The sequence below is a fragment of the Engraulis encrasicolus genome, chromosome 18 (genome assembly GCF_034702125.1).
Source record: "Engraulis encrasicolus isolate BLACKSEA-1 chromosome 18, IST_EnEncr_1.0, whole genome shotgun sequence".
In the NCBI taxonomy this organism is placed as follows: Eukaryota; Metazoa; Chordata; class Actinopteri; order Clupeiformes; family Engraulidae; genus Engraulis; species Engraulis encrasicolus.
Window position 1 is genome coordinate 17,714,623 of NC_085874.1, and position 21,808 is coordinate 17,736,430.

The 21,808-nt window shown below is 44.1% G+C and overlaps 2 protein-coding genes across 6 annotated transcripts in view; one reads left to right on the plus strand and one right to left on the minus strand.

Annotated features, from left to right (window-relative positions):
* Window positions 1-4,542: 4,542 nt before the first annotated feature.
* si:ch73-111k22.3 (pleckstrin homology-like domain-containing protein) lies at window positions 4,543-6,349 on the minus strand. The gene is made up of 2 exons (XM_063222678.1): window positions 6,074-6,349; window positions 4,543-5,051 (listed from the first exon to the last, which is right to left on the minus strand). The coding sequence occupies exons 1-2, from the start codon at window positions 6,305-6,307 to the stop codon at window positions 4,809-4,811; spliced, it is 477 nt and encodes a 158-aa protein (XP_063078748.1). The 5' UTR covers window positions 6,308-6,349; the 3' UTR covers window positions 4,543-4,808.
* A 540-nt stretch (window positions 6,350-6,889) lies between these two features.
* The window catches only part of LOC134469109 (serine/threonine-protein kinase D3-like), a 77,694-nt gene continuing 62,775 nt past the window's right edge, over window positions 6,890-21,808 (plus strand). For all 5 annotated transcript variants that reach the window (XM_063223150.1, XM_063223154.1, XM_063223151.1 and 2 more), the window contains exons 1-2: window positions 6,890-7,160; window positions 7,484-8,216. In XM_063223150.1, coding sequence (XP_063079220.1) covers window positions 7,923-8,216 — 294 coding nt within the window. In that variant the 5' untranslated portion in view covers window positions 6,890-7,160; window positions 7,484-7,922. The remainder of the gene's footprint in view (window positions 7,161-7,483; window positions 8,217-21,808) is intronic.

A 21,808-nucleotide genomic window follows, 5' to 3' on the forward strand; every position in this document is an offset into this window, starting at 1 on the left:
CATAGGATAGCCAGCATGAAAAGTAGGCACTATGAAAAGCCATGGCTTAATGGTTAGGGAGGTGGTCTTAAGATCAGAGGGTTGCAGGTTCAAATCCCACCCTTACCCCTCCCTCCACCTCCATCCATGGCTGAAGTGCCCTTGAGCAAGGCACCTAACCTCACATTGTTCCAGGGACCAGGGACTGTGACCAATACCCTGTAAATAACGGTAAGTCGATTTGGATAAAGGCGTCAACTAAGTGTAATGTGATGTTAACTACTTGCCAGAAGAAGACTCAGACTCTGGTCACATTAATCAAAATAATGTGTGTTTTTTTGTTTCAAACAAGGCAATAACTGAAGTCAGTAAACTGAACCCGTTTACCAAGCAACTGGTAATCTTCCACTACTAATCTAAGCAACAAATTGAAGCAATTTTTTTTTGCTAGTGGTGCACTCCCTTGTTCCGTCACTCCAGCAGTCATGCATGCCTGGCCGTCCACACAATAGCAATAGCATTTGTTATAGCATATTATCATACAAAACTCATTCAATGTGCTTGATAGCATAAATAATATACTTGAAGTATAAAAAGTAAGTGTATAAAGTATAAAAAGTAACAGTCTAGATAACTAACCCTAACCAAAGGCAGGGGAAAATAAAGCTGTTTTTGACCCAGTCTGGATTTCACTCTAGGCACAAACAGTAGAGGAGACCTTGAAGACCTAAGACATCTTCTATGATGGTATTGCTCTAGCATTTCTGCAATATATTTGGGCCCTAGGCCAGGGGTGTCAAACTCAAATTCACTGCGGGCCAAAATCTAAATCTGGGATAAAGTCAAATTAATTCAATATAATCAAAAAAGGCACTGAAATTGTGCACAAAGTACACATGCTTGATGTTGCGCAAATAATATATTCCCATCACATACGTATATTTACTACTACTTCTATGAGCGAGTATGTGCTGTTACACTGTCAACCCACTCATAATTCTTCACATTTTCTTTATATTAATGGTGTATGTGGGCCAGCTGTAATAAACACTTGAAATGATCTCTCGAACCAAATAAAATGGCTCTGCGGGCAAAACTTGGCCCCCAGGCCTGAGTTTGACATCCTTGCCCCAGGCCACTGTGTGACTTACAGACAATGAGAAGAGTTTTGAAACTCAATTCTAAATCTCACTGTTAGCCAGTGCAATGGCCTAAGTAATTGGAGTACAATCCCACACCACTGCTGGACACTGGCAGGTGAGCGTGTTCCCCATCCACATAGCCCCATCACTGCAGCCATGGCAGGTTCTAGACAGGGATCAGGGTGAGCCATTTCCTGGTGAACCAGTAGCCTGTAAGTAACAGGCTACTGGCACACTGCCCTTTCACGCCTCTCCGCAGGCGGGGTTTAGTCAAAAGATGCTTGCACGCGGTTGGAGCAACCTCATATGAATGACATGACACTTCGACCACTCACGTTGAAGCTTTGTGACGTAGGACGTGTCGTCACGTAAGCGCTGCCAGGTCGGGAACCAAAACAGAACAACATCCTTTAGAAAATCAAATTGAGATATTTTGGATAACACCGCTGAAATTACTGCTTCCATCCCGACGCATGATAACTCCTCGCACGCCGCCATTACTGTTGTGATTCAGGGAGGGGGCGGGCACAGCCGAACTACCCTGGGGGAGGGAGTTGCGTTCGATAAACGTCATACCCACTGAAATCCCTCCCTACGATCCTGATTCGTCGTGCTGCCCCGTTTATTTCGTAAACGGAGGAGGAGAGCGAATCACAGGTGTACCAGAAGGTTTGTGTAGCCCAGCCCCCTGGGCGTCAACACATAGCTTCTGGTTCACCAGGAAAGGTGAGCCAGGGCCCTTGTAGATGTCCTCCTGGCCCCTGCACTGAACAGCCAATGACTGCGACATGATATGGGTGGTTGACATGACGTGGCCTTTTTTTGTTCCCCTATGTCAAAGTTATGTAATTTTTATAAAAAGGTGCTAAAAACTGTGTTTATGTTGTTCAGAATGTGCAGTTGTATAAGTTCATATAAATCACTTGCAACATTAATCTTCAATTTATTCACAATTTAGAGCCAAAGTAGAAAAAGCTCATATGGTGTGACGGTTCCAATCCATGTCCCAAAGTTTGATTTTGAATAAAAACTGGAAAATGTACTCCTTTTCTGTATATTCAATAATGTAATCATAGCCAAGACATACATTGTTGAGCCTATTTAAAGAAGATTTCAGGCATTATAAATTTGAAACCATCATTAACTGAAACATTTTGGTTCCAAAATTGATATCATATGGTGTGACACCTTATTTCAATTTTTGAACTGGCAATTGTATGGACACCGTTGCCAAGTGAGGGGTCCTCATTCTTTCAGGAAGAACAATATCACCTCAGAAGGACATTGACAGCTATAAGATGAGTTTTAGCTCTTTATAATGTCCCAAAAAAAATCAAGTTTATCTGACACCGCTGCTCCAGTTCCATGTTGCATGTCTTTTGGTGTGACACATTTTACACAAAAATAAAGACAATAGATTATTTTTTAGTCAATATAACCTTGAAAACTATCTTGTCATATTGCATCTAGCATGGTTTTACATGGCTAACATGAATACAGATTGCCTAATCCCATGAAATAAGGCAATGAAACCTCATATGGTGACAAATATCATAAGGTGTGACTGTTTTCTTGTCACACCATATTACAATTTTGTCACACCATATGAGATGAGCTTCATTTTAATACATAAATACCACATATATTTCATTTTTCATGGCTAATATTCAGATTTGTTTAATATATTGATGCTTTAAAACATGTTAGTGGTGTATATGTATTATTCAGACACCAATATATCCACAATATCCATACGTGAATATGAATTCATGATAACATGCTTCTTTTTATAATTTAAATGCTTCACCTTTCTTGTATTTGTTCATTTATTTACTTTTCAACTTTATTAAGATTGTAGCATGTGGATAGAGGTGGAAAAGTAAAGAAAAGAACAAGGAAATAAAGGAAGAAATGTATCCTGTAAAGAGAGAGGAGGTCTTGAACAAAAGAAGAGAGAAGTAGATGCAAATATTTAAATTATTTATAGTAATATGCCTTAATATTTGTATAGTGTACATTGATAATTAGCACAAGAATATTTTGAGGGGCCACAAAGACATGTGCATATGTTACACCCAGAATGAAATAGCCTGCTGCCTCAAACAATCTGAGCAGTGCAAGAGTTTTTTCTTGATCTTGAAATGTGACTGGCTCATTTTTAGCGTAGTCTAAACCTACAACAAATATGCTCTTGTTCCATAACTAAAACACACACACACACACACACACAAGAATATGGTAGGCTGTTCATGTCTAGTTGCCAAATATTTTACAGTTTTCAGTGGCTGTTTTAATGACCTTGCGGTCAGTCATGGTTTTTACCCATTTTTATTGTCACTGTTCCACTTATATTTATTCTTATTTACTAATTATTTACAAAGCATTACTACTATTCTGTGATTAACAAAGCATTACTCTTACTTCAATGATTTAGCAAGCTTAAAATCCATCTAGTTAATAATAATCAGCAGTTGCAGGGTGCCATGGAATGGATACGGCGGTGTAATAATTGACATGTTAAAAGCTACCCGTTGTTACACATTTTTTAACAATATTAAATATTTTTTCTTTTTTGTAACATTGAAACAATGCCTTAATCCCTTATCAACCTGTTTGGTTCTTTAATAAATGCAGTTAATGCATATTTTTGGACTTTGGAGTAATTCATCATATGGCGTGACGCCATGTCATTCGGTGTGACACTCATAATTAAGAAAATAAATAGGATATTTTGGTTATGAATTGTAAAATAATAGGTGTGGTGGGTGGATACAAGTGGCATCTAATATTTCAGGTATTTTGGTATATTGCAACAAAGTACTTTCAGTTTAATTTAAAATTATTATTGAAAGATTTTGAGGAAAATGTGTGACAGTGTGTATTGATAAAGCAAAATAATACAAAATGTAACATATTTGAACCTTAAAATGCTATACATATATAAAGTAATAATAAAGAATCAGGATAAATAAGCTTACATTATCACATGATGCCCCTTTTTAATTTAATACACAATAATGTTCCTGTCACACCATATGATGTTTTTTGTCACTAATGCAATAAACTAGTGAAAAAATGTACATTTAAGTCAAAAACTCAGGGGGTCTTCAATATATTCTTAAACTTAAGACTTGGTAGAATACAACATAAATAATTCCATGACTCAAATTCAAGGTTTTTTCAAAAACACCTTTTTCAGCAAAATATGACAACCATGTATATATGTATATATATGTATATATACATTTTTGTACATTATATATTCATAACATTAAATATATATCTCTTTTGCCCTACAAATATGATGGCCCCACCTCACCCCCCTAGTAATTTTAGTCTAGAAACGCCCCTGACTGCAGCACAAAGGCACGAGGAATGTGCCCCCAAACCCCACCCTGCTCCGCCCCATCACTACAGCACGCAGTCATGCATGTCTGCCCTGTTTGCGCAGTCCCATCATTGCGCCACACAGATGTGTTCTGCTTGTTCCCCATTTGCGTAGTCCCGTTACTGCAGTATACATGGCGTATGGAGTGTGGAGTGTGGAGTGTGTTCCCCGGCCTTCAACCCCGTTATTGCAGTAGACATGGCGTGTGGAGTGTGGAGTGTGTTCCCCGGCCTTCAACCCCGTTACTGCAGTACGCAGGCGTGTGGAGTGTGGAGTGTGTTCGCCAGCCTTCAGCCCCATTACTGCAGTACGCAGGCGTGTGGCATCTGCTCCCCGGCCCTCATTCGTGCCTCGCAGATGGCCTCCATCCACTGCTGCTGCTCCTCCGCCGTGCTGGCCCGCAGGAAGTAGGTGCGGTGCTGATGGCGGTGACGGCTGCCATCGGCTGACGGTGTGACTGTCCAGCCACAGCACGACGATGAGGCCTCTCCCTTCAACAGCACCATCTCCGCACCCAGCAGGTTGATTTGTTTACAGGCTCTCTGGAATGACGATACATGCAATGGTCAGTCTGCTGTGATGAATTGATTCCAGACATTATAGAGCATCACAGAGTTTGTTGTAATACGTTTTTTTGCATGCTCCCTGATGATTTGTTTGAGAAGAGTACAATAGTTTTTTTTTTTTTTTAAATTGAAGTCTCTGTCTTTGATTGTGCAGAAGGTTAGAAGTGGAATGGTTTCTCATGGAGTACTACTACGAGACCCCTTCCCCACCACATCTATCAGTCAGTTATTTGAGCCATCCTGTGACAAGTAGACGAACCACATATTGTTTTGGAAACATGATGTTAAATTGGGTGGCGAAATCTTGATGAAATTACATTGCATGTAGTGGGGATATATTTTATCTGCCATGTAATCTGCAGTCTACACACTTTTGTGGGCAATTCCTTATGACAACCCCAAGTATGATGGGCTACTACTGCTGTCCAGATAAACACTTTTTAGTTAGGCCAGTGGCCATGAGTTTCATACTGCCTGTGTACACTTGCTTGAGTATGGTGGTATTCCATACAAAAACCTAAAGATATTTTATTTCTATCTAGTAATAATTTGGGTATAATGTATCTATCCACCCACCACCTACCCTGACAAGGTGTATGACCTTTGGTATTATAATAAATTGGGTAAAGGGTGTTTAAACTCCAATTAAGGCAGACCATTTTAAATTATTTCTGAAAAGCTCCAAGTGTTTCTGCTTAAAAAGCCTTCCCCTACTGCTTTCAAAGCACCTGGTTATCCAGAGCCGCCATGACAGCCTGGCTGCCATGGGAACATGACAACATTGTGTCAACTGGGGATACATCTCAAAGAAAAAAGAGAGCCTTCTTGCAAGGAAAAGGAAACGGTGTTTCTGGCTTTGGGCAAAATGTCCTATCCAAAAACTATCGACTTTCATTTTGAACGAACATACAGAAGGAACATAGCCTACAGAAGGAGGTAGACTGCTTGGAAAGATTTGCCTTCCAAAGATAACAAAAACCTCTGTAGCCTATACCTACCTTTTCATCATCACCGTATACAAGTATATTGTCTTGAAGTTCAAACCAAGCGCGCTTCCAGCGATGTGTGAAATGAGAGCGTTTTAACAGCCATCCCCTTTTGCCAACTCTCTCCCCAGTGTTTTCAACCGAACCATTAGATGTCGCAGACACCACAGCCATAGCAGTCAGAGGAGCGCACTGATGTTGATGGCCGAGAGGACTGGAGAGAAAGCAAAGCGCAGACAAGGGCATGCGCGTCACGTTCCATGTTCTATCCGGAGTTCGGTCACGACGAGGGTAATGTAGTTCTTTGCATTTTAACAAACCCGGGGTCTAGAAAAACTGTTCTAAAAACTCCTTCTCCCAGAATCCCCTGGTTGGTCTGTGTTGTTACCGATCAAGACACAAGAGGGAGGGGGTATCATCTCGGCGATAATGTGAAAGGGGTCTGACACACCAAGGCGGTAAAGCGGCGCGGAACGGCCACGGTTTTTACCGGCGTCAGTGAAAATACATTGAAACCTATCTGTCCTTACACACCAACCGGCGGTAGTCGGGCGTCAGCGGCGCGGGAGCCGGCTCCGCGCCGCGCTGCATTTGGAAAATAGAACTCGAGCGTATTTTTCACGCCGGCGACCGGCGGTGTCTCATTCAAATGAATGGCAAAGTAGCATGCTAGCTTTAGCTGTGGGGAGAGTTTTGAATAGGACTGGCCGCGCACGCCGACGCTGTCAGTGTGCAAGGCAGAGAAAAGCACGCCGGCCAAAACTAAGCAGACAGACCGCTTTCGTCCCGTGACCGTTCCGTTCCGCCTTGGTATGTTTTGGCCCAAATGCATGAACTGGATACGTGCGCGCAGCGGTAAAAAAAACTTTTCAAGGGAGGGAGAAGTTGGAAAATGCGGACTAACCCATCGCCGCGGGTTACTATAACGTTTTGAAGAGGGTAAAACGACGTGGGATGTCCAAATAACCCGTGGAAACGGCAAAAGAAACGATTTACTTCGAAATAGCCCATCGCCCGGTCATATTTTTCCGAAAATTTGGACTGGAATATAAAATAACGGTTCCTGCATCCAAGCCAGAGCGCCCTTTGAAGATAAAAGGTAACGTAACCATAACTGCTCAAACTTCTATCACACGGCTGTGATCATTATCTTTTTATGTCGCTACGCGAAACTCCCTATTGCAAACTGCTGAACCACTTTGTACAGACTGCATCGATTCAGCCATCATCCAGATGCGTATAGGCATAGTAAACTGTGGTGATTCCAAATGTTTTTATTGTGATTTCCCAGAACGCATATGGTAGCCTAGATAGCCTACTTAAGTCATGGATAGATACATCAACCATGTAGAAGTTTTATTCTTCTAGGATTTATGCTTTTACATACTGCTTGACATATTCCGTTTGTATATGTGTTGCCAGATATCTCCGGAGCTGGTCGCATGGACGAGCAGGGGGCAAACATCTGACACCACTGGATGTTTGAGATGAACCAGTGAATGCACCCAGACAACGATAGAGTTCCGTTCGGTACAGCGGAGGAGGACCGTGGCCACAAGCAAAATGAGGGGGAAACAATGCTTATTTATGGACAAAAAGAAGAAAAGGAACTGTAGGGGATGAATGATAATGTACGCAAGAAAGCAGATTGTTTTGTAAAACTGGATGTAGCAGTCGTACTGGCAACATCGTTACACTATCCTCGACGCACTGGAGTTTTCATCAAACTATTTAAACTTCGCAACAGCAAGAAAGGTTAAAACCTCGTGGGGGTTACATAGGCCCTCATCATTATGATACATTTCATCATTCACTGAAAAAAAGTGATCCCTGGGTACGTAAAGAAGGGTAGTTCGAACCAATGTCTGCCTGTAGCAGCTCCTCTCCTCAGCCTTTTCCAAGACTCTACGCAGTAACTCAACATGTCGCTGCTCCACCGACTCCCTCGCCATCCCCGAGTCCGCCGGCGACGCTCTACAACCGGCTGTCCAACGGGAGTGTCAGCGCCCCCAGCCCTACGAACTCCAGAGGCTCCTTTCATGGAGTCTCTTTCCTGCTTCAGATTGGACTCACCCGGGAAACGGTGAACCTGGAGGCCCACGACATGTCCCTCAACGGCGTGAAAGATCTGGTCTGCTCAATAGTGGATCAGAAGGTAATGCGTTTCAACACCATCCAATGCAAGTCAGGCGTTTTTGAATGTGCTAAATCAAGATACCTTTATTTTGAGGCAGACACATAGTCATGATGCCAAACACCCTATAGCTTTGTGTAGTTCTTTGACATGTAGGCTATGCTTATGAAAATCCAGTAGAGTTGATGTGACTAACTTAGTTTACTATCCAGACACACCGTAGGCCTACTACTCGTGGGCCTTTCTCAAAACCTAGGACAAGTGTATCAGCCAAGTGTACCAAGTGTATCAGCCTAATTAGTCACGCCCAGTGATTGGATACACTTTGGTGAACTCTACAGAATATCCAATCACTGGGCGTGACTAATAAAGAGTATCCAATCACTGGGTATGACTAATTAGGCTGATACACTTGTAAGGACACTGTCCTAGGTTTTGAGAAGGGCCCCCTCTTATGGATCTCAGGGTGTTTCCTGTGAACTTGTGATTTCTGCACCTATTTGCATGTGCATCCTGTGTGAAAAAAAGACTGAGAACTGCAACACAAAAGTTTTGCTACTTTTGCAGACAAAAGCAAGTTTGGAAACACCAGACAGCCATAAGTATAGTTGACTGTGGTTTGCTGTTTGCACTTCAGTGTTATCTTCTGTGTCTGTCTCTCTTGCAAGAGAGAGGGGGTGGCACCTGTGTGTGTGTGTGTGTGTGTGTGTGTGTGTGTGTGTGTGTGTGTGTGTGTGTGTGTGTGTGTGTGTGTGTGTGTGTGTGTGTGTGTGTGTCGTGTCGTGTCGTGTTGTGTGTAGCCTAACTCCCTGTTCGATATAGACACAGGTGGATCAGTCTAGTGAGGGTTGTGGCTTAGAAAGCCATCTTCTTCACCCTGTTTTTCCCTCCTTCTCAGGGTTTAAAAGATTGAATGTTTCGTGCCTGAAAGAAGATGACATTTCACTGAGTGACACTTGTTGTAGTGAGACAGAAAGGATGCGTATGTTCCATGCAGGACTCCGATGGCTACATTTCTGAAGTAGTAGTTGATGATACACCACTCTCTCCCGTGTGGTGCGTCTCCAGTTGAATAAGCTTGACGGTGAAAAAGTGGATCGCACTCGGGTTCTTCTTTTCTTCTTTTTTATTTTTTTATTTACATAGGAGCAGAAGTGTAGACAAACGTTTCGGCTGTTGCCTTCGTCAGTGCCTCATACATTTCTGAAGTTAAACTAGATACCCCTGATGAGCCTAAACCAGGCATCACCAATGTTGTGCCCGCGGGCGTAAGGTAGCCCTCCAGGAGCTTCTGAGGTGCCAACCAAGGATGCTTATAAACCGTCATGACTACAAGATTTTAGTCACAGTTAATGTTTTTTCTCAATTTAAATATGAGATCATTTCCATAAAGAATATTTCCTTATCATTTATAAGCAAATTATAATTCAACCTAGTGTGATTTGGTCACAATGTCAAGACATCAGTAGAGGATTTTGAGCAAAAGTAGCCCTCGGTTTGCTCTCAGTAGCCCTCGGGTAGCCCTTGGTAGCCCTCTGACCCAGAAAGGTTGGGGACCCCTGATGAGCCTAAACGTTTTGGCCATTTCAGCCAATACCGATGCAATCATTTCAGGCTATGTATTTTTTGTCTTGTGCTTCATTGTCTTCCTAATCATATGCTCTGTGGTGGAAAGTTCCAAATCATGGCTGTATACAAGAAACAGATGATTTGTGTAGTAAAAGAGATTGGTAGAGTGCTCAGAATATACACCTATAAAAGTACGTATATTATAATACTAAGGAGGATTTTTTATCACGTTGACAAATCCTCAGCGTTTCTAGGTGCCATTTTGGAAGATGCTGCGCTGTAAACTGCAGCACGTTCAGAACTTCTGTTCGCAAATATGTCACGAAGTTTTTTTTTGCGGAGTGCGAGAGCCAGATGCAGTTGTGCAGATGCACCACGCCCGGGTGTTTATGGTCTGGCCAGGGGACAGGAAAGTGTGGAGACAGAAGAGGACGCATGGCCGAGGGGATGATGTAACCATTAGATCAGGCAGTGGTGCTCATAGCTGCGCATACACACACACTGACACACACTCATGTACGCACACACACTACAGATGCACCCACACACATATGCATACACACACTTGCTGCACACAACCAGTACACATACACACGCACACACACACAGCTAGTACACACACACACACACACACACACACACACACACACACACACACACACACACACACACACACACTGCTGACACACACACACACACACACTGCTGACACAAACACACACACACTGCTGACACACACACCAGAGAAACATAAGCACATACCAAACACACTACACGATCGTGCACTTTCAAATGATGTTGTATAGGTCTCTGTGGTCATGTGATCAACAAGGTCATCCTATTTGCAAGCAAGTGTGTGAGTGAAAGGTTTGCGGAGATGTGTTTAGACATTCACCACTCTCCTGTCGATCGAATCTGTTGAGATATAGCGTGATTAAAACAGTGCTAATCGAGTGTGATTATGAAACCTCTTGGCATCGGGACCATGTACTTGAATTACATTTTGGTCACTGTTTGTTTTTTTGGGGTTTTTTTTGTGTAATTGACTGTTATTTGGAAGGATGCATTGCGCGCATATATTTTGTTTGTCACGAAGAATTTAATTGCTCAAGGCTTTTAGGGGCAGGATTGATTAATGTTTCCTGCGCTGTCAATTTGTCCGAATATCCCGAGCACTCAACACCCACACTGCCGGAGCAGTGTGAGTAATGAGAGGTGGGCGGGGGGGTAAGGAGACATATGAAATACTGCGCAGTCAGCCCTTCTCTCTTCCTCAAACTGAGAGGGGTGTAATGCAACCGCTTCTCACGTGTAGCCCGCAGCAGTGTGGGGCCGAGCAGTCTTGCCTACCACCACTACTACTACTGTGGTTCAGAGTGAAAGTAAGCTCGGGTGTTTCTAGTGCAGAGGTTCCTACTAATTTCCAACTTTGGGCTCACTTGAAATTTTCACAAATGTTCGGGGTCAACTCTGGCCCTAATAAACAATGCAACGGAATGAGTAGTCAACAACAACACAGCAACAAATAGTATTTAAATGTTTAGAAAATGATTTCATGGCCCACTTGAAATACCTTTTGCGGCTCACAGTTTGAGAATCACTGTTCTAGTTGATAAACCCGAATGTGAAACCTACTTGCCGAATTGGCCCCACCATCTGCAGGCTCTGAAAAGAAGTCTAGCGGCCTATGACCAGTGTTGCCAGACTGGGTGGTGTCCGCCCAATTGGGCTGCTTAGGATGGCCATCTGCGGGTAAAAATGAATTTTGCAGGAAAAAAATGTTTTTTTTGGCTATAGCAATCAATAGAATTGGGTGGGATTTACCCGCTTCCAGGAGGGTTTTGAGCATTTTTTGGCCTGGAAATCATCTGCCTCATCTGGCAACCCTGCCTATGACTAAACTCCTTTGACTCAGATAACCTGGCATCTTCACAGGCGTGTGGTCACTGTGTTTACAGAAATGTGTGTTGCTTACTCTTTAATAGGATGTGAATAGTCAGGCCTTGTGATGGGGAATGTCAAGATTCTTTTGTTGCATCTCATTATAGTGGACTAGAAGAGATTAAAATGATCTTGTGTGTTGCTTCTCAAAAGATGAATATTTAAACATTTAAGATTGAGCAACACAGGACTGCAAATATTTAACATTGTATTTGTGAATATGGATTGAATGTCAGATTTGCTGGAGGACTTGGGAGGCATTTCATGGCATGTCTGTTACTATAGATTCTGTATTCCTCAGCTATATAGATTTCCTCAGCTGATTTCAACCAGAAATCTATTCTGCCCTACAATGCAAAAAGGCAGTAACTGCATTGCTGGTTAAGATGAGTTACTATGACTTTAATGTCATATATATAAGTCTGAAATTAAAAAAATATATATTGATCTTCAAAAAAGGTGGTACTATAAAGTAACAAAACTGTCACATGTCAATATTCTCCCAAAAACCACTTATACTGGATTGCAGTGTCATTTTAAAGTCAATTTAACTCTGCACAGTTACTTCATTTTTGCTTTGTAGGGCAGTATTGTAATCTAATTTAATTTGAGAGGGAAGGCTTGTGTTGTGAAGGTGGCTGGCTCTGACTCTAAATGACATTGGAGGATACAGTAGATTACAGTAGGCTACTGGCATTCGGTATCTAAAGTACACAGAACTGGGAAAACATTAGTGAGTAGTTGATATGGTACACTGAAAGATCACTGACACCACATCTCGCCGGTATGTACTATATATGTGTGTGTGTGTGTGCGTGTGTGCGTGTGTGTGTGTGTGTGTGTGTGTGTGTGTGTGTGTGTGTGTGTGTGTGTGTGTGTGTGTGTGTGTGTGTGTGTGTGTGTGTGTGTGTGTGTGTGTGCGCGTGTGTGTGTGTGTGTGTGTGTTTTATGCCTATAGAAGTGAGGGAGTCTGTGTGGAGTAGGCTAGGGAGTGGACTGGGGAGGTCCCTTGGGTCTCCAGGAAGGCAGTGGGAAGTCCCCCTCCCCTGGCCGCCGCCATGCTGTCCCATGAAGCTCAGCACATACTGCTGCTGCTGCTGCTCCTGCTGCTGTCTGGAACACCCTCCCTCCACCCCACAGTGGGCTGTGAGAGAGCACCCTCACAACTGGAGGCAGGGCTGGACTGTGGGAGAAATAGGGCCCGGGCACTTTTGGTTGAAAGGGGCCCCTCATGAGGGAGAAATAGGGCCCGGGCACTTTTGGCTTAAAGGGGCCCCTCATAATTAGTGGGACAGAACTGACTCACCGGTGGGCCCTGCTCCCTTGTGGGCCCCTATTTTCAGAAATGTAAAAAAGAAGAAAAGGTAAAAAGGGGCCCACAAGGGTGCAGGGCCCACCGGGACATGTCCTGCGCGCCAGATGGCCAGTCCAGCCCTGACTGGAGAAGACGATCAGGGGGGACGGTGATCTGAGCTCTGCCGTGGCGTTTTATCTCTTAAAGGTCTGGAGCCTGTCAGCCAGTTTGCTACACCGTCACGTTCGTTGCTTATATCATATAAAACTGAACACATTCACGTTTAGTGACCTACACGGTCATGTATCACCTGGAAATCTGTGGAAGTTCTGTGAACGTGAAGAAATTAGTTTGTCTTTAAATATAAACTTCCCAAATCTCCCAAGGAGGAAACTGTGAGGGTATTTCACGTCCTCTCAAAGGAGACAGAGAATGGGCTAATCCTGAAACGTTTGTTGACATTTGTACACTGAATAGCAGCAAATATAAACTTTGAATAGCTCTATCCATTGGGTGTATCTCTGCTATCTGCGAGGTATGATTTTTATATGAAACCTGATGTGCTTCTATACTTACATGCAACATATACCCATCAGCAACCTACAAAATAAAAAATCGAACCCTCTTTTTTACAGAAAAAAAGAAATATTGTCACTCCGCCTACCAGTAGTTAAAGGGACACTGTGCAGGAATTGGTCAAAAAAGGTACTGCAACTATGTTGCTTATTGAAATTATGCTGCCTATTGTCAAATTTGATCTTTCCATAAGAGTTTGGTCCAAGTGCAGTCATTTTTGCAGCTAAAAATGGCTATTTTTGGAAATTCAAAATGGCGGACCACGGAGAAGATCCCCCTTTTCATGTATGAAAAGTGCTGTTTTTCCAGTCATAATGAATACTTAGAATTTGATGCTGGTGGTAAGTATTCATGAAAAAGGTAACATTAGTGAATGGGCAACATGAATTCTGGAAATAAACAACTAAAAATCTCACACAGTGTCCCTTTAAACACACAGCAATAGGCTCGTTCGTGACGACGCAGTAAGATTTTTGCTAGGCAGTGGGCATGCACACTTTGCCAGTTTGATGCATTCTGGTTAGAATTCTCAAACTGGCAAAGTGCGCATGCCCACTGCCTAGCAAAAATCTTACTGCGTCGTCACGAACGAGCCTAATATCACATTGATGTGGGACATGCTTCGCTTGTATGCTTGAATACGCAAAGTGACTCGTCAACAGCAACCTCAAACCTACATGACCGACAATTACAGACCTATAAACAAAAAATGTTAACCCTTTTTTTTATAGATGACAAACAAAAACAGTGAGATACTTCGTTTACCAGTAGAATCACTCACACTCACACACGGGCTGAGTGTAAAATGCTATGATAATTGCAGGTTCCAATAAGGAACTGAAGTCAGTTGTCTTAAGGTCCTCATTCATCATGTTAATCTAAAGAGTTTAGTTGTTGTAAACAAGCTCTCTCCAAAAGAACTGCAGTTTCTTCCATAGCTTACAGTGCATCTCTTGACCGAGCGCTACAACAGGGTTTTTTGGGGGCCCCATGTGAAATGGTTCGGAGCTCCGCTTTAGAGTTTAAGGGTGGGAGTGAGATGCCAGGGCCGGGAATGTCTGCCTTTGCAGGGTGGGGCTCCGCTTTGTGTGTCACCTCAGTGCCAAGAGGCCGATTCCCGTCAAAGCTTTTCTGTTCGCCCGCAAAGCGCAGCCACACGCCCGTGATGTGGAGGTTTTTTTTTGGTAACGTGACTCGCTCGCCTGAGGGACTGGCTGACTTGACTGACTGACTGACTGACTGACACACTTGTGTGTGTGTGTTTTTTTTTTTTGGAAAATGCTTCCTTCTATACGTGCATTCGCCCCAGGCCACAGAGTTGGGGGTTGCAGATGCGAGTCTTTGGAAATGGCCTGAACCCAAGAGGCCTTTGTTGAGGAAGACGATGCAGAAGAAGAAGAAGAAGAAGAAGAAGTCAGGTCTTTTTTTAACCTAAAATGAAGGTGTAGCTGTGTGTGATTAAACTAAACACTTACACCGACACCTCAGTGCAAGTACGTGTTGAGAAAAGGCAGAAACTCTTTTGTATAAGCTGTCTGAATAAGAATGTAATCAAAATATCCCTCCACAGCCTGTCTTCTCCTTCGAATATGATTTTTCCAGAAGCAAGCAAGTGAGTGAGAGGAGGCCAGAGTCTGTTTTTTTCTGTCTTGTTTTTTTGTCCAAAACGCAAGCCATTCAAGCAGAAAATCCTGATTTTGAAACAGCTGACGTTTCTCTTTAATGTCACACCACCAAACGCACGATCTTCCATTACACGGACGACCTTGTGCCACAGAGCAAAGTTTAAACTTTCACTGCAGGCTTTCAGGTTTTGTGACGTGAAGGTTTGCCTTAGGTCAGCACAGCAGCAGCTGGTGTAATTATACTGAGAGATATCTTATCAAAATCTTGCCCTTTTTTTCTCTCTCTTCTTGGCACATTGTAAGACTCACGGCTTGCTTTTGTGCCCATATCGGAGCTGGTACAAGGCCGTGGAGCCTTATTGTGTGTCGTCTAGTCTTAGAAGAAGTGGAAAAGTGTTTGAGATGTGAAAGTTTTACTTTTCTTAGCCTTCAGCACATTTCGTGCGAGTTTACTTGCATGTGGCAACTGTCATGGCGTACTCGAAGGCATCTGTGCGTCACGTCTAGCAAAGAGTGGGTCGTGTGTGTCAACTAAATGTCAGCTTGTAATTTTCAATCTCTGAATGACTTAACCTGGATTGAGGAACTGCCAGCCAAGCTGTCTAGAAAGTAGCGAACAGACATTGTGACATGACTTTTGTAACATCTTGCACAGTTCAGGGGTGCATTTCTCGAAACCAAAGTTGCTTACTACATTAGCTACTTTGTTGTTTTCAATGCATTTTCCCATGGGCAACTACCGAAGTTGCTAACAGGCTAACAACTTCTCTTTTGAGAAATGCACCCCAGCTCAGTTTACTCTCCCATCATTATTTTTGTATCCTCGTTGCCAAGCGGATAAACATCCATAAAACTGTCGTAGTTGGCAGAGTTGTGTTGTGTGTTTTTGCTTTACGAGCTCCAGATGATGACAGAAAAGTGGAAATATTTCCCCCCATATTGGGCTGCAGGGACAAGACAGGTGGAAGTGGTCTGAACAGTTCTGGAAATGAGCGTACTGATACCCCCCACCCCCACCAAAAAAAATCGGTTTAGCAAAAAAGAAGGGTCTGTGTTCAGCTCCGTAAATTTACTCCCCTTTCCAGCCCACCCCCAACCTTGCCAAACTCTTGCCAAAATGTTTCCTTTTTCTCATGTAATTGTATTCATTTTCTCTGAGCCCTGCCGCGACCAAACGGTTGGGCACTCGACTACCATGTGGCTGACCCAGGTTCGATTCCCGGCCCAGGTCCTTTGCTGGCGCTTCCCGTCTCTCTCTCCCCACTCGCTTCCTCTCACCACCTTCACTGTCCTATCATGAATAAAGTCAAAAAGACCAAAAAATTTTTTTTTAAGAATTCATTTTCTCAAATTCACCGTAGTTCATCTCTGGGATTCACCTCCCTCCCTCTCCGCCCCTAGTCCCATCCGCCACCTCCACCACCATCCTCCCGCACCCCCGGCCAGTCTTTATTAGACAGCCGAGGGTCATTATCACATTCCTGGAGGATGTGGTAAGCTGCAGAGGCTGCTCTGGCATCCTGGTCAGGGGCTGCCGCCTGCCACCCGCCGCCTGTTGCCCGTCACAGCCAGGGCCATACCCATCACCGCTGCTGCTGCTGCTGCTGCTGCTGCTGCTGCCATGGCCCTAACGTTTGGATCCCGACCCTGATGGATAAAGCAGTTAACAGCGGAGTAGTCCGGAACACGTCTGACATCCCAGCTATGTAGAGAATTGGGATGCCTGCTGCAGTAGTACTGTAGTGTAGTGTGTCTGGACTGGAGGGGGGGGGGGGTGGAGTAGGCCTAGGCCTCTTGTTGAGTTAGTATGTTGAGGTATGCCGGGGTGGAAGTGGGAAAGAGGGAAACCTGTAAGTGTCGGCTAATTGTGATGGTGATACGTGTTAATGGCACCCTTGGTGCGTTAGTTTTTGGCATTATGCAAGGGTCATTTGTCTTTCTTGCAAATTATTGTTGGTGTACAGTACAGTATAGTTTCTGTGTGTATTTGTGTGTGTGTGTGCGCGTGTGTGCGTGTGTGTGTGTGTGTGTGTGTGTGCGTGTGTGTGCGTGTGCGTGCGTGTGTGTGCGCGTGTGTGCGTGTGTGTGAGAGAGAGAGCGAGAGAGAGAGAGCGTGTGAGAGAGAATGTCCATGCGTTTGTGTGTTGGTGTGTGTATGTCTATGCCTGGCAATCCTGTGCTCAGTTAGCAGATTGAGTAAAAACACAAGAGAGAGAGAGGGAGAGGGAGAGAGGGAGAGAGAGAGAGAGAGAGAGAGAGAGAGAGAGAGAGAGAGAGAGAGAGAGAGAGAGAGAGAGAGAGAGAGAGAGAGAGAGGGAGAGGGAGAGAGGGAGAGAGAGCAGTGGGGAGTGATACAGTGCAGCGAAAGAGAGAGAGCAAGTGAGCAAGCTCTAAAAGGAAGGAAAGAGAATGAAAGAAAAGAGAGGGAGGGAGGGAGGGAAGTAGAGGAAGAGAGGAGGGAGGCAGAGAACGACAAAAGATGTCGAGCACATGACCACATAATGTGGAACAGAAAGGCAGATGTTCGATGCATCAAAATGCCTGTCTTGTGTGATGCCACCAATGACTTCATACAGCTCCCGCCTGGTATTGTGTATTGGGTGCATCCCGTCTGCTAGTTTTATTTTATATGCTCTCTGGGTGTGTGTGTGCGTGTGCCTGTGCCTGTGCCTGTGTGCCTGTGCTTGTGTGCCTGTGCCTGTGTGTGTGCCTGTGTGTGTGTCAGGGCTTGACACTGGTACCTGCCAAAAGCAGGTAAAACTTGGCTGTGGCTAGTAAAAATTTCAATGTCACTAGTCACATTGGCAGGTAGCTTATTCCTTGGTATGATATTTCAGACCAGCCTATATTCTGTTGTTTGCCCCTTGTGTAATAGTTGTTTGTATCTAAGTTCAAGAAAGTTCAGTTCAGTTCCACAATTTGTATTTGTTAGATTAGTGTGTGTGTGTGTGTGTGTGTGTGTGTGTGTGTGTGTGTGTGTGTGTGTGTGTGTGTGTGTGTGTGTGTGTGTGTGTGTGTGTGTGTGTGTGTGTATTTCTGTATGTTCTGTTATGTTTGATGAAAGCCAAGGAGATTATCTTCCTTCACACATATTCTCTCAGCCTCCGCAACCGTGCACCTTTCTCTGAATCAAACGCTGAAAATGGCATTCCTCTGTTCCTCTTTTCTTTGTGGACGTCACTGTGGGTCATATAGGGACTTTCTCCTCGGCAGCAGTGGAGGTGTTTCACTGGAATAAGCAGACATGGGAAGTAGAGTAGAGTAGAGTAGAGCAACGTGAACTGGAGCAGACTTGGAGGCTATGAAAACACTGAGGGGGTTGTGTTTGTATTAGTGTGTGTCTGTGTGTGTCTGTGTGTGTCTGTGTGTGTGTCTGTGTGTGTCTGTGTGTGAGAGAGAATGACTTTGTGCAAAGCGCCAGGATACTCTCCATAAGCATACATTCACTTCCTGGTGGGCAGATCGTGTGTGTGTTCAACCTGCCTTCAACCAGTTTGGAGTCTTTGCTTCATTGCTCACCACTGCTTTAAAGCAATACTTAGTAGTTTCCATATCTGGTTGTCCTTCAGGTTGAAATCTGACTCGTAAACTACTGAGAAGGGCTCTCTTGCTTCTGTTCCTGCTTAGAACTTTCACCATGTAACTGTACAAGTTCATGAACCACTGAGAGGATTCTGTGACAGATGTCTTATGTTTCAAACGCACTCAGATTAAAGGGTGAAGTATGTGCAGCGCTGCAGCCCATTTTTGTAAGTAAAAGATTGTGTAGCTCTTTGAGTGCCATGGACTTGAAAACGAGTCTTTTCAGAATGTATGGCACAGTGCCAAAGACTTGATATCAAGTCAATTGCGTTTTTTATGGGGGGTGGGGCCTACATGTTAATCTGGTCTGTTTGTTTGACACATGGACAAAGAACTCATTTTTTATGGCTCTTGAAAAATCACTCAAACGTTGAAAAAAGCCTGGCAACCCCCTGGTCTGAATTTGAAAATGGCTGGCACTCAATGAGTTAATCATGTGGCTGACCCGGGTTCGATTCACGGTCCTTCCCCGTTTCCCTCTCCCCACTCGCCTCCTTTCACCACCTTCACTGTCCTATCATAAATAAAGTAAAAAAAAAGACCAAAAAAATATCTTCTAAAGAAATAAAACATTGTGTTAAACACATTGCCAAAGTTATACATGTCCCTGTTGATATTTCTGAAATTTAGCACAGGATACACAGTTGGGGAAGTGTGTTTATTCACACTAGGCCTCAGGCTCACAGGTTTGGCCTGAGGTGGAAGGACATGGCAGGGTGTGGGGTAACCACATTTCACATCTCCGTTTAATAGGCCAGTTACTGTGGCAGAAAAAGCATCCTCGCAATCCTCTGCTAAATGTGACACTGTTACCAAATCAACGATGTTGCATATTTCATATTTGGCTCCTTTGGTTCTAGGTCCAGTCTGGAACAACGCAAGCTAACATGCATGCTATGTCCTACATAGTCCTCTCTTCATAGTGACTATATTCACTGGCAAACAAGAACACGGCCTAAGTATAACGCTCAACCCCGAAATTCAGTGCAATGCACATTGTCTCAGTGATTCCCATGTTCACTTTGTGTGGGACAGACAATTTTGTGGCAGCAGCATTCTCCTCTGGGCACTCCCTCCCTTATGGAATGCACAGTGCATGTGTATGTGGCACGAAATGATCAACATGCACATGCATTTTAGCGGTATAGATGCTGTCTGAAGGCACCCATCACCGTAGCCCTACATGCCAGGCTGAAATGGGGCGTGAACGAGTGAGTGTGTGGGCTTGTTTTTCGGGTCTAGCTACGGTAGCCAGTCGAGGACACCGGGTCATCTGTCCAAAAGCTGCCCAGCCTGACCACAGCTCAGCCCAGGCCAGGCCAGGCCGACCCAGGCCAGCCCAGCCCCTGAAGCCTGCATTCCTACAGGGCTAAATATTGTTAGAGATCCGTCACACATCAACATCCATGTGACCGTCTGATGAAGACGGAAGTTACACCGTCGAAACATGTCAGGTAAAAAACAAAACAAAACAAAAAATTTAGCAAGACATAATGAACAAAATTCAATTATTGCTAATGACAGAGGTGTCAAAAGTAAAACAAAAGAAAACTCATGGTGTAAGTACAACACCAGCACAGCACATGATATTACATAGCTGTTAGTTACACCCTTTACTGCGATGTGCCTAATGAGGTAAATAGACTGAGCTGTTACCGAGAAATGCTAAAAACCTAACAAGGACCTACCACAAACTTGATACAACCAGCGCAGTCAGCTGATCGTAAGACAAGTACACAGGTCTACTCGTTACTCAGATAAGTTACCTTCGTGTTGGAAGGAAACGTTTTTTTCTCTTTTTATTTTTACTTTAACTTTTACTTGTGACACCTCTGACAAGGGATAGTTTCTGGAGAGACTGTAGCCATAGTCACAGAGGCAACATCAGCAGCATGGGCAGTCATGGGTAACTAAGCGGTTAGGACGTCAGACTTGTAGCCCAAAGGTTGCCGGTTCGACTCCCGATCCGTCAGGTTGGTGGGGGGAGTAATTAACTCTCCCGCATCCCCCTCCATGACTGAGCTACCCTGAGCATGGTACCGTCCCGCCGCACTGCTCCCTAGCGGCGCCATTGAGGCTTGCCCCCTTGCACGGGTGAGGCATAAATGCAATTTCATTGTGTACAGTGTTCACTTGTGTGCTGTGGAGTGCTGTGTCACGATGACAATGGGAGTTGGAGTTTCCCTATGGGGCTTTTTCTTTCACTTTCAGCATGCAACCTGGCAGGCTGACAACCTCGGCTTTTGTCTCATATGTCCCTTCCGCTGCCCCTCGTTTCTCCGTTACCCTCCTCTCCTGTTTCTCGGGTCCAACTGGTCTTCTTTTGTGTGTGTAGTGTGGGAGCTGTCAGTTTTGGAGTGCTTCAATGGGCTCTACTACTCGCCTGGCGACACCATCCTACAGTACGTACTTCCGCCCAAAGATTTTGGCTCCGTGCATAGTCTGGCCCAACCCGCCTAGCTTGGTTTGCTCATGGTTCTGCCAAGCAGCAAACCAGTTGAGAGAGGTGATGCAGAACTCACCCGTGTTACTGATTGATTCTTGTTATTTGTATGCTTTGGCAACACAGCCATGCTAATAAAGTACAATTTGAATTTGAATTTGAAGTTGGAACTAAGGTCAGATCATCTCTCACCCCCCATGGAAACGGATTCCTCTTAGCTTGTTCCAGACTGATTGACGGAGTCAACAGTCGGCTTTTGCCCAGGGTACTCAACTACAATTGAGGCCTAATGTCTTGACAAGCCAGGGGGTTCAAGTGGGACCAAATGATTAGTCTGTTAGTATGTAGAACCATGGTAGAGAATGAAGTATGTTGTGTTTTTACCTAGCCTGGCCGCGCCAAAAACCCCAAATTCATTTTGCGGCCACTAGGGGCGTCTAGATTTCTAGGCTAGTTTTTACCACCTTTTCTAGAAGAGGGACAAGTGAATAGGGACAGTACCTGGTAGAATGTGATTGGTCACAAATAGGGATGCAAATTATCAGTTAATACAGTCATTGTTAGTTGATTGACCTTATCGATC